Source organism: Panthera leo, chromosome B2 (assembly GCF_018350215.1).
Source record: "Panthera leo isolate Ple1 chromosome B2, P.leo_Ple1_pat1.1, whole genome shotgun sequence".
NCBI lineage: Eukaryota > Metazoa > Chordata > Mammalia > Carnivora > Felidae > Panthera > Panthera leo.
In genome coordinates, this window is record NC_056683.1 from 106,353,296 (window position 1) to 106,367,101 (window position 13,806).

Genomic DNA, 13,806 nt, shown 5'->3' on the forward strand with positions numbered 1-13,806 from the left:
ATCATGCAGTGCTATTGTAGTTTCAGGTGTACAATAATTCAACAAATATATATATTCCTCAGTGCTCATCAAAGTAAGTGTACTCTTCACCCCCTTTATCTGTTTTACCCTCCACCCACCCAACACACACTCAGCCTCTCTGGTGCCACCAGTTTGTATTCTGTATTTAAGAGTCGGATGTTGGTTTCTCTCTTTTCCTCTTTGTTCATTTGTTTTGTTTCTTAAATTCCGTGTATGAGTGAAATCATACGGTATTTGTCTTTCTCTGACTGAGTTATTTCACTTAGCATGATCTTCCCTACATCCATCTGTGTTGTTGCAAACAGCAAGAACTCATTCTTTTTCATGGCTGAGTATTATTTGGTTGTGTATATATGCCACATCTTCTTTACCCATTCATTTAACAGTAAACACTTGGGTTGCTTTCATATCTTGGCTATTGTAAGTAATGCTGCAATAAACACAGGAGTACATGTATCTTTTTAAATTAGTGTTTTTGTTTTCTTTGGGTAAATACCCAGTACTGGGATTACTGGATCATATGGTAATTCTATATTTAATTTTTAAGGAACCTTCATACTGTTTTCCAGAGGCTACACAAATGTGCAGTGCACAAGGGTTCTTTTTTCTCTTCATCAACACTTGTTATTTCTTACATTTTTGATTTCAGCTATTCTGACAGGTGTAAGATGGTATCTCGTGGTACTGAATTTCTCTTACAAATGATATATCCAATAAGGAAGTTAATATCCAAAATATATAAAGAACTTATACAACTCAACACCAAAAAAACAAATAATATGATTAAAAAATAAGCAGAGGATGTGAACAGAAATTTTTCCAAAAAAGACATAAATTATTCCTTTTTTGAATATGAGGTCCAGAGATCTTTAGTGACTTAAGTACAAGTCACTGAGACACAGGTGGGATTCAAATATAAACCTCTGACTGAAAAGCCAATGTTCTTTCAGTTCTTTCATACTCTGCATAACCAAATTCCCCCAAACTCTCTAGCAACCAGTTCTGCCTGTATTCCCCATCAACAAAGCCTATTCTTGCCTTAGCAAATGACCCTGTAAGTTACAGAAATAAAAATAACCAGCCTATTTTTATTAATGTCGCCCTAATTTATATTTAATTTTTTAAGTGTCTTAAATGTGACACAACGATGTCCTCAAAGAGAAGCCAATGGAATAGGTTAGTCATGCTATCTTCTCCTGTGCAAAGATGTCCTAGTTTGCTTTTTTTTCTTTGGCTGGACAACTGTCTTCTGTGCTGTTGTGTCAAGCTTGCTGCCCTTGATCACAAATGTCTGCCAATACTCTCCTACTGGATACTGTTTATGCTATTTGTTGACCACAAGCTGATTACACATAATCACTAAGTCTGGGTTGTTGTTGTTGTTGTTGTTGTTTTTTAAGCCCTGTTCACTGATGAGAAGCTCTTTTGTTTTGTTTTGTTTTGTTTTGTTTTTAACTTAAAAGTTTCATGTTGGTTACTAAAATGTGAGCTCCAGTAATTACCTCCAGGTAAATCAGCTATCACCAAGAAATTTTCCCTATTCAATTTATAAAAGGTTACTTTTTTTTGTTCAAGGAAATATTTAGTATTGAGATTATTTCTAGAAGACAATAAGGAGGGCCCTGTTTTCAGAAGAGGTTTACAAACAAATATATTTTTATTTTAAATACAGTTATTAGAACAAAATAGATTACTGAGGAAATGTTTTCCTCTAAATTTTCTTATAAATAAACCATTATTATTAGAACAAAGCATCAGCTGTAGAGTTAAACCGTCCTGAATTTTACTCCTTGCTTTTCAATAATTTCTACCTACATCCAACTGGACAAATTATTCAACTTGTCTCAGAGCTTCAATTTGCTCAGTTTTTAAAATGGGGATATAGTATATATCTGCCAGGATTTTTGTGAAGATTAGTTAATATTAAATGAAAAAATGCACTTAATGCACCTTCACATGCTATCTGGCATATACAAGAAAGAGCTTATCAAAAGGCAATTTCTGGGGTGCCTGCGTGGCTCAGTTGGTTAAGTATGTGACTTTGGCTCAGGTCATGATCTCACAGCTTGTGAGTTCGAGCCCCACATTGGGGTCTGTGCTGACAGCTCAGAGCCTGGCGCCTGCTTCGGATTCTGTCTCCATCTCTCTGTCCTTCCCCCAATTATGCTCTGTCTTTTTCTCAAAAATAAACAAACATTAGGGCACTTGTTGGGATGAGCACTGGGTGTTGTATGGAAACCAATCTGACAATAAATTATATTAAAAAAATTTTTTTTAAAGCAACTTCTATTTTTGTTATTTTTCACATTGAATGCTTTTCTGTCGTAGTATCAGTCTTGATCAGGATAACAGAGAGGAAATGCAGAAGGAAACAATGCAATCCAATCTCATGTGGGCCTCAAGTGCTGATCAGTTAATGTGTTACCCATGAGTCTATTTACTAGCTTCTACACTCCCTTCAAAAACTCACATCATCTCCATGGCCTCTGACACAAACTCTAACACCAAGCCCCCTTCTGAATTTCTCTGGTATACATATTTCCATTCTCAACTGCCTCACTCCATATAGAGACTGTTCCTCTTTCCCAAAAGTAATTCTTCCATCTTGGTGTCTGTTATCAACCTTTTCCTATTTTTCTCAGGAGTTTGCTCTATCATACACTCACTCTGACATCTTTAATATCTAATTTATTCTTATCTCACTCTTATCTCTCTTCTCTTCTCTCTTGGCAAAAATCACTTGAAAGCATTCATTCGTTCATTCATTCATTCAATATGCCAGGCACCATGGCTGGTGTTACATATGCTACAGTGACAGACTGATACATCCCTGCTTTCCTAGAGCTTACAGAGAAATATTAAAATACAATGATTACTCAAAATTGTGTTAAGTACTAGAAAAACAAAACAAAATGCTCTAAACATACAAAAAGAAGGGGTTACAGGAGAAAGATATTTAAGCTGAGACTTGACAAAATAAATGGGTGAGTAGTGGGAGAAGAGAGTCGAGTATTAACTAGGCAAAGAAGAAATTCTGTGTAAAGACTCTGATACCAGAACCCAAGCCTGACCTGTTGGAGCAACAGTAAGCACTGCACTGTGACACAGTGTACCAGAGGGAGACAGCTAGAGCCAAAGGTTATAGTTAGGCAGGGCCTTTCTGGTCAGGGGAAGAATTTGATTCTTACTTTAAAGACAATGAGATGGCATTATTGGGTTTTATCAAGTAAGTCAAATGACTAGGTCTTCATTTTAAAAAGTTCAGTCCTCCACACGATCAAGAATGGGCTGGGAGGCTGTGGAGCAACTGGAACTCTCATGCGTTGATAGAAGTGTTAAATGGTACCAGCACTGGGAGAACTCGGGTGGTCTTTCCTTTTCTTTCTACCTCACAGGTACATTTATTCACACCAGAAACAATACAGCACTTCTACAAATGTACAGCGATGTTTCACGTTCCCATCTAACAGAGCTTGCTGAAATTTAAAGCCAGCTGACCAGGTTCCATCTGATGTGTACTCCACGTAAAGCTGATTAATGATGACCATAAGCAGATGCAGGACTTGAAGCTTTCAAAGCCGTACTTCTTTTATGAGCACTCCCAATTTTATAAATGACGAAGCCCATCAACCTCATTCCTACCTCCAAATCTCTTGCTAAACTTAGGTACAGCAGGCCTCTAAGTGGGGATCTAAGCATTTTTATAAGGCTTTGAAGCATCTCAGCACAGGATCACTGGCTCAGGATGCCCCAATCCATAAGGCCAACTCAGAAAGGTCACTAAGTGTGCAGAACTCAGGTAGTTTCTTGTAAGTTAAACCTCTATCGTATGAAATGTATGATTCAGAAATTCCATTGTTAGGAATTTACCCGGGAGAAATGAAAATATTCATATAAAAAATGTCTGTTACAGGAATGTCTACAGCAGCCTTGTTGATAATTTCCCCAAAATGCAAACAATTCAAATATCCATTAACAAGAGAGTAGACACACCATGATATATCTATATAATACAATGCAACTCAGCAGTAGATAGGGACAAACTACCAATACATATACAACAATATGAATAAATATCAAAGGTATTAAGTGAAAGAAAACCAACACAAAAGAATACATACAGTATGACTCCATTTATATGAAGACCAAGAAGATTCAAAACTAATCTGTAGTGGTAACAGTGTTTCAGAAACAGGAAGGAAACTAGACCAGAAAGAAGCACAAAGGAATTTCTTGGGACTGAAATGTTTGCTTATTAAGTAAACTCTATGCCCAACATGGGGTTCAAACCCATGACCCTGAGATTAAGAGTTGCATATTCTACTGACTGAGCCAGCCAGGCACTCCTAGTGATTGAGAGGTTTTGATTTGACTATATATAAATTATGCTTCAATTTAAAGAAAATATAATAAATAAAATACACGGAATTGTAACAATAACAACAACAAAAAAAGTGACTGGAGACAGAGAGGAAAGCAGACAGGCAGGGAAAGATTGGATTCAGAGACACCAATGAAGAGGCCCTTAAAAAAGCTTTTGCCAAGAGATGATGACTTGGACCACTCTGGTAGTGTTAGATGGATTGTATATATATTTAGGAGACCGGCTTAATGTTGGTAAGGTTTCCAGCATGCATGAGTAACTGAATATGCAGTAACAGTAATGAACACTAAAGAAAATTTTGTTTTATATTATTTAGGAAGAAGAGGGCACTCAGAAGGCAAAATAAGAATTGTCTTTTGGACATGAACAGCTTGAAATATTTTTCAAGTAACAAAAGATGAGAAAAATCTAGATAAGACATAAAAATATATTTTAAAGTCTGTATCCACCAAATCATCGTAATTTGCACACAATCTTTCAATTAACAAATCTCAGGTGAGAAAATATTTTAATCCCTCCCAAATCTATAGAACCAATAAATATTTTTTTAGCTCCCTCCAGATTATGGTATTGCACAGAGCCCCCAAAATACAGAAAAGAAACAAGAAACAGGTACCTAAGTTATTTTCAAGTTAGCCAACATAAAATACATCATACAGCTAAGAGAAACCATGTACATTTTTGTCAGGTTTTGGAAGATCCAAAATTTAACTCACATGTATACATATACAAACACACAAAAATGTCAACTGAGTGCTCTATTAATAACTCCAAACATGCCTGCAGAAATCACGGTGACTGTTTCAAGATCACTTGAATGGAAGTTTCAATTAATAGAATAATAAGCTGGGCATATCAAGAGTCTAAAACCAGTTCTGCAACTAAGTAGCAGCTTAAGGATCTATGCTTCTTCAGTAAATTAGGGCTAGCAGGTGATCTACTTGATCTTTAATGACACTATAATGGAATGAAAGGAAATACAAAAATACTTTAATAAAGGTAGAAAGGTCAAATAAATATAAGGATATATCACATGCATAAAGATTTTGTTTTTTCACTACTTGTTCTGAATCAGGGGCTTCAGCTTAAATAACTTTAAGTCATGTTCTTATGAAAAAAGACCACCTTTATTTCATTTACCAGTCCTTCATACTCAACAAGACAAAGAAACAGGGACCCCAAAAAAGAGAAGAAAAAGTTATTTGTGTCACATCTCAGTGTAGGCAACAAACTTAAAAAAACGTTTCACTACTAGTTAGCAAGATGTAATATACTGCGGCATTTTTAATCCCTCAAGAAAATCTTTAGATTTTTGTAGACGGCACAGACGTTCTTAAAAGTTACTACAAAACTAATCATTTTAATCTAAGTGTACAACCTGGTATAATACCTAAAATATAGTAGATGACAAAGAATTATATGTTGAAGCAATGTTATTGACCTAATTCAACTTTATTAAAAATATCTACCTTTTCCTCCAGTTTCTTCTTTTCTTCACTAAATTGGCTTATTCTTTGTTTGAGAAACTGGTTGAGCTGTAAAACCTCTTTTTCAGTAGATGCAAGCTTTTGCTCAAGTTCCTCTTGCTGGGAATGGGATACTGACTGATCACAAAATGGAGTTTGGAGTGAACTGTTCTCATACTGTGGCTATCAGGAAAGAAAAAAATAAAACAGGTTAAAGATTTACTTGTCCTGAAAAAATGAAAAGAAACTGGAAATAAGGTATTGTACAGAGAGTGTATATATAGGCTTCTGCAACAGACAGCCCTTGGCATGAATCCCAGCTCTCCCACTTCCTAGTTATGTGCCATGATTAAATCACATTACTTACTTACCAATGCCAAACCTGTCTTCTCATCTATAAATCAGAAATAATAAAGTCTACCTTGCAGTGTTTTTTTTTGAAGAACAGAGAGAAAATACGTAAAGTTCCTAACACATAAAGAAAAGCTTAATAAAGGCAAGGTTTTTGGTTAAAAAGTATAATTAGGACATAAATAATACATTAAACAGAAATGAAAGGTCTAGGGAGATAAAAACTAAAGAACTAATTCTTCACAGGTGAGCATTTCCAGCTAATATTAAACTCAGTAAGTAATTTTTGAGAGGGACAAAGAGAGTGCATATGCACAAGCATGGGGTGGGGAGGGGGTGGGCAAAGAGAAAGGGAGAGAGAATCTCAAGTGGGCTCCATGCCCAGCGCAGAGCCTAACACAGGCTCAAGAACACGACTATGAGATCATGGCCTGAGCTGAAATCAAGAGTCAGACACTCAACCGACTGAGGCACCCAGGTGCCCCATCAATAAGTATTAATTTTTTCCTCTAACTAGAATGTAAGGTCCATGAAAGCAGGAATTATTGTCCATCTTAGTTGCCCTTATATCGGTATTTCCTAGAATAATCACTGACATAAAATAAGAGCTCAAAAAATAATTGCTGATTGAACAAATGCATTCTTGTTTCTATGAGCGAGGTTTTATAAGGAATTCAGGTTGGATCTTTCCCCTACCGTGCAGCATTACAATCAGGAAAAGGCAGACAGAAAATACAAATATTTCCTCAAAAAATTAAAATGTTCTAAGTACTGTAAAAGATACCAATACAGTAATGTGAAAGTAAACAGACAATTTATTTTTCCACTTACTCAACACATATTTACTTAAGCACATATATTAAGAATTGTGTACTAGGGATTCAACAGTTAATAAAGCAAGGTCTCAGCAGTTTAATAAAGTATCACACAAAGAAAGACAATGAAAACTGTCTAAGTGCAAAGACAGTTGTACTGTAGTACCTATGGGAAGGTTTTACAGGAAGTGAACTTGAACTAGACCTTGAAGAACTCATACTTCACCAAAGGAGGAGTTATAATTCAAAAATTATATAAGTAGCATTTATCGTGTGCTGAGTATTTCAAAGATGACAGACTCTACCACTGTCCTTTAAAAACTCAAATTCTAATCAGAGGCATCAGAGAAACCCTCAGATGATTATATATATATAGGGCACCATACAATATGGTAGCCAAAGAAAAGTCGTTTTAAGTAAAAAGAATGGGGAGGTGGGAGGACAAATGAAGACAACATTGGGAGAATGAGGAAAAAGGCTTTACTGGGAAGTGGCTTTTGAGATACCCTTTGAAAATAAGGAGGATATGGAGGAAATGGAGAGGGAAAATAAGGAGGATATGGAGGAAATGGAGAAGGGAAGAGCTCAGATCATGCATGATCTCATGGTTCATCAGATGGAGCCCCACATTGGGCTGTGCTGACCATGCTGAGCCTGGCTGGGATTTTCTTTCCCTCTCTCTCTTCCCCTCTCCTGCGCGCTCTCTCTCGTTCTCTCTCTCAAAATAAATAAATACAACTTAAAAAAATAAATAAATGGAATATATACAGAGAATACCCATCGCTGTTTAAAGTATGGATTGTAAGAGGGAGGATGGATATAAGGGGAAATTTAAAAATCTACGTGGGACCATACTGTTGTATAATCACAAGATTCAGAGTTAAATCTTAACTCATAGGAAATGAGTTAAGACCATAAAACCACGGGTTATAAAACCAGTGATGGTTTTATAACAACAAAGTAACATGATTTAAGAAGATTGTGAACTCTGTTTTGTAAATCTCTGTATTCCCTGGCATTTAGCCCAGTAGGCAGACTCTCAATAACTTTGTTTATTTATTTATTAATGTTTATTTGTTCTTGAGAAAGAGTCAGAACATGAGTGGGGGAGGGGCAGAACGAGAGAGGGACACAGAATCTGAAGCAGGGTCCAGACTCTGAGCTGTCAGCAGAGCCCGATGTGGGGCTCAAACTCACAGACCCGGAGATCATGACCTGAGCCGAAGTTGGATGCTCAACCGAATGAGCCACCCAGGTTTCCCAACTCTCAGTAACTTTTGATTGAAGGGAAAAGAAAAGAGTAAAGAGAACAAGAGAGTGCTACAACCACTGGAAGCAGTGGACAACAGGAATTAGAGGATACTGAGAATGGATGAATGGATATGAATATGTCACTTTCAGAAATTATTCTAACCTACTTAGCTGATAAAAAAGAGGAGTTAAACAAGAGCATGGAGAACAGAATGAAGAAAGTCTGGAAGTAGAATTGAGAGGATTTAGAGAAAATTATTTTTTAAGAAGTGTACAGACAGGAAATGTTAGAGAACTAAGGTTTGAGATTTTTAGTCGAGTAACAGGGAAGAAAGATCCTATTCTGAGCCAAGGTAAGAAGGTCATATAGAACAGCTCTAAGCAGATGTACTTAATTACAATTAGAGCTTATTAAGATTATCATTTGAACATACAAATAGAGAGGAAGTTAGCGAGATGGGTCTAAAATTCAGAAAGATGGGTGGGCCAGGATAGGAAACTAAAAAAAAAACAAAAAACACAGACTTATAGTTTATAATCTGGCATGTAATGAGCTCAGAAATTTCCATTCCATCTGTTTTATTAACAAGTGAAAAAGCTGAACACACTGAAAAATCAACAATTATTCTTAGATATATCAGAAGTAAGGTCACAGGGTAAACTTCTGCCTCCTAAATTGGAGAGACAGATGAATATAGAAAGTCACACTTACTAGAACAAAATCCTCCTTGCAACCAATGCTGGAATAGGAAAACCAGAACTGAAGTTGATGAATTGCTGGAGGCTCAGAATGGACAATTCTGAGAGTCAAAAACTCCAAGGGAGATCTAGTCATAGGAGACACTCAACTTTTTTGAGTTTTACTGCCACGAGCTCTATCAGGTCCTCACAGTGATTAATTATCAGGGGAAAATCTCTTCATGTTTCTAACAGGAAGAGGATAAAAGGAACCATTTGGAAATACACCAGAACACTACATTCTTAACAAGACCTGTCTTCAGTAGAAACTATTAAACTAGAGACTACCCTACCTAGAAGGGAACTAACCTACCTAGAAGAGAAATATTCAATTCTAGTTGTCTCTAGCCATCCTATCTCACTTAAGGGTAGGAAAGAAAAAGACAGAAGCACTCATTAAGTTCAGAGTCCAAAATCACAGGCTCACAAAAAGACTAACACCTAACCAAAGGACTACATAATATTTCTTTCTCTACACCTTACCATTATATTATTATTTACCACATTTCCTTTTACCTAGTACATCTGATCTTTCAACAAAAAATTACAAGGCACACTAAAAGACAAAATCACAGCTGGACAGACTAAATAAGCAACAGAACCAGAGTCAGATATGATAGGAATGCTGGAATTATTAGACCAAAAAATTTTTAAGACTATGATCAATATAGGGCATTAATGCTAAGGCAGAAAACAGGCAAGAACATATGGTTAATGTAATAAGCACAGAGGTGGCTATCCTTAGAATGAAAAATAATTTTTAGAGATCAAAAATGCTATAACAGATATAAAGAAGGTCTTTGATGGGCTCATCAGTTGACTGAACACAGTTCAGGAAACAATCTTAGAGCTTGAGGATATGACAAGAAACTTCCAAAACTATAGAACAAAGAGAAAAAACACTGGAAAAAATAAAAGAGAATATCCAAGAACTGTGAAATAACTACAAAAGGTATATAACAATACAAGGAGAAGAAAGGAATGAAAACAGCATTTGAAACAAAAATGACTGAGAATTTCCCCAAACTGTCAACTACCACATCTCAGATTCAGGAAGCTCAGAGATCAAGCAGAATAAATTCCAAAAAACTACATCGAGGCATATTATACTTAGATTTCTGAAAATCAAAGATAAAAAAATATCTCGAAATAAACCAGAGGAAAAAACACCTTATCTCCAGACAGGCTAACATAACAGTTGTATCTGACTTCTCAGAAACTGTGCAAACAAGAAGAAAGTAGAGTGAAATATTTTGTGTTGAGAGAAAAAAACCCACCAACCTGTAATTCTATACTCTGAAATTATTCTTCAAAGGTGAAGAAGTAAAGGTTTTCTCAAACAAAGTTGAGGGAATTTGTTGCCAATGGACTTGGCTTGGAAGAAATGTTAAAAGGAAGTTCCTCAGAGAGAAGGAAAATGATATAGGTCAGAAACTCAAATCAAATCAAATCAAATCAAATCAAATCAAATCAAATCAAATAAAAGCTTTTATTTGTCTTAATCTAATAGATATGCTTATTCAACAATAATGGCAACAATGTGTTCACTTAGTGTGTGTGTATGCTTAAGTGAAATGAATGACAGCAATGATACAAGAAAAAGGAAGGAAGATTTAGTAGTACTTAATTATTACAAGGAATTTGCACCACTCCTGAAAGGTACAGTGTTATCTGCAAGCAGACTTGGGTTGGTTTAAGTGCATATTGCAAATTCTAGGGCAACCACTAAAAAAAGAAGTGTAATCTATATGCTAAGAAAGGAGAGAAAATAGAATTATATTAAATGCTCGAGGGCGCCTGGGTGGCGCAGTCGGTTAAGCGTCCGACTTCAGCCAGGTCACGATCTCGCGGTCCATGAGTTCGAGCCCCGCGTCAGGCTCTGGGCTGATGGCTCGGAGCCTGGAGCCTGTTTCCGATTCTGTGTCTCCCTCTCTCTCTGCCCCTCCCCCGTTCATGCTCTGTCTCTCTCTGTCCCAAAAATAAATTAAAAAAAAAAACGTTGAAAAAAAAATGCTCGAGTAAAAGCACAAAAGGCAGACAAAGTGTGGAAGACAAAAATAGGAACAAAGAACAAGAGCAAAAAAACAGTAACAAACATGGTTGGTTTTAACCCAACTGTATCAATAATCACTTTAAATGTAAATAGTATAAATACATCAACTGAAAGACAGAGACTGCCTCAATGGGTCCTAAAACAAGACCTGACTATATGCTCCCTACAAGAAACCCACACTAAAAATAATGACACACGCAGATTAAAAGCAAAGGGATGGAAAAAGATACGTCATGCTAACTTCTCATCAAAAGAAAGTAGAATAGCTATATTAATTTCAGAAAAAGCAGACTTTACAGCCAGGAAAGTTATCAGGAACCAAAATGAGCATTACATGAAAGGGTCAATACTCCAAGAAGCCTTAGCAATCCTTAATGTGTATATGCTTAACAACAGAGCAGCAACATATGTGCTGTAAAAACTGAGAGAACTACAGGAGAAACAAATGAATCTACTATAATAACTGGAGACTTTAACAACCCTCTATCAGAAATGAACAGACCCATCAAGTAGAAAATTACTAAGAACACAGTTGAACTAAACAGCATCAACAGTTGTCTGGATGTAATTGACATGTATAGACTACTTCAGATTACACATTCTTCTCAAGCTCATACAGAACATTTACCAAAATAGACCACATTTTGGGTGATAAAACATGTCTTAACAAATGTAAAAGAAGAAGGATCAAACAATATATGCTCTCAAACCATAATGTAATTAAACCAGAAATCAACAGAAAGGTAGCTATAAAAATCCCAAAATACTTGAAGATTAAATAGTACACTTCTAGATAACTTCTGGATCAAAGAAGAAATATCAAGAGAAATTTTAAAATATTCTGTACTAAAGGGAAATGAAAATACAGATTATCTAAAATGTGTGGGATGTAATTAAAGCAGTGCTTTGAGGGAAATTTATAACGTCACGTGCATATATTAGAAAACAAGAAAGGCTTAAAATCAATTTTCTAAGCTTCCACATTGGAAACTAGACACAGAAAAATGAATCAAATCCAAAGTATAGAAGAATAAAAATTAAAGCAGAAATCAATGAAACTGAAAACAGGAAATCAATATAGAAAATCAACAAAATCAAAACTCATTCTGGAAAAGATCTATAAAATCAATAACCTTCTAGTTCAGGCTAACTAAGAAAAAAGAAAGAAGACACAAATTTATTAATATCAGATTTTAAGGGCAAACATCACTACAGATCCCATGGACATCAAAAAATATAATAAAGGATTATTATGAACAACTTTATGCCAATAAATTTGATGACCTAGATGAAATAGACTAATTTCTTGAAAACCACAACCTGCCAAAACTCATACAAGAAATAAATAATCTGAAGAGGCCAATTAAAGAAATTAAATCAATAATTAATCACTTTCTAACACAGAAAGCACCAGGCCCAGATGGGTTTACTGGTGAATTCTACCAAGCATTTAAAAACGGAAGAAATCAGGGGCGCCTGGGTGGCTCAAGTCAGTTGGGTGTCCGACTTCGGCTCAGGTCATGATCTCGTGGTCCGTGAGTTCAAGCCCCGCGTCGGGCTCTGTGCTGACAGCTCAGAGCCTGGAGCCTGTTTCAGATTCTGTGTCTCCCTCTCTCTCTGACCCTCCCCCGTTCATGCTGTGTCTCCCTCTGTCTCAAAAATAAATAAACATTAAAAATAAAAATTTTTTAAAAAAACATAAAAAAATAAAAAATAAAAATGGAAGAAATTATACTGACTTTCTACAATCTCTTCCAGACACAGAAGCAGAAGGAATACTTCTAACTCATTCTATGAGGCCACAATTACCCTAATACCAAATGAGACAAAGACATTACAAGAAAATTATAAGGGCATCTGCCTGGCTCACTTGGAAGAGTATGCGACTCTTGATCTCAGTGTCATGAGTTCAAGCCCCACGTTGGGTGTAGAGATTACTAAAAAAAAAAAAAAAAAAAAAAAAAAAAAAAAAATTGTTTTAATTTTTTAAAAAAGAAAGCTACAGACCAATATTTTACATAAATGGATCCTCAAAAAAATAGCAAACTGGATCTAACAATGTATAAAAAGAATTATTCACCATGACCAACTGAAATTTATCCCAGCAATTTAGGCTGGTTCAACATTCAAAAATCAATTAATGTAATCCATCATATCAACAGTCTACAGAGGAAAAAACATTATGATCATATCAATTAAATGTAGAAAATAATTCTGACAAAATTCAACACTCATTCATGCTAAAAACTATAACCAAACTTGGAATAGAGGCAAACTTACTAAACTTGATAAAGAACATCTAGAAAAAAACTATAGCTAGCAGCAGTTAATGGTAAGAAACTTGAAGCTTCATCAGGAACAAGGCAAGGATGTTCCTCCCACCACTGATTTTCTACACTGTACTGGAAATCCTAGGGAATGCAATAAAACAAGAGAAGGAAATAAAATGTATGCCAGTTGGGCAGAAAAAAGAATTAAAACAGTTTTGTTCACAGATGATATAATCACTTATATAGAAAATCCAAGAAAACAGACCAAAAAACAAAAACAAAAACAAAAACAAAAACAAAAAACAAAAAACCCACCTCCTGAAACTAATAGGAAAATAATACCTAGGTTGCAAGAAACAAGATTAATGTATGAAAGTCAGGTGTTTTCCTATATGCCAGCAATGAACAAGTAGAATTTGAAATTTAAAACACACTGGCATTTACATTAGCACCCCCA

At 35.6% G+C, this 13,806-nt stretch overlaps 1 protein-coding gene and 1 long non-coding RNA gene across 5 annotated transcripts in view; one reads left to right on the forward strand and one right to left on the reverse strand.

Annotated features, from left to right (window-relative positions):
* LOC122220333 overlaps positions 1–4,911 on the forward strand; it is a 34,671-nt gene extending 29,760 nt beyond the window's left edge. Inside the window, exons 4-5 of one of the 2 annotated variants that reach the window (XR_006202801.1) lie at positions 3,417–3,687; positions 4,722–4,911. This is a non-coding gene — a long non-coding RNA (uncharacterized LOC122220333). Of the gene's footprint in view, positions 1–3,416; positions 3,688–4,721 lie in introns of those variants that run through there. The other variant, XR_006202802.1, reaches the window with a different exon arrangement.
* Positions 1–13,806, reverse strand: part of CEP85L (centrosomal protein 85 like) — a 215,605-nt gene that overhangs the window by 33,221 nt on the left and 168,578 nt on the right. For all 3 annotated transcript variants that reach the window (XM_042939703.1, XM_042939702.1, XM_042939701.1), the window contains exon 6: positions 5,875–6,054. In XM_042939703.1, the coding sequence (XP_042795637.1) occupies positions 5,875–6,054 (180 nt within the window). The remainder of the gene's footprint in view (positions 1–5,874; positions 6,055–13,806) is intronic.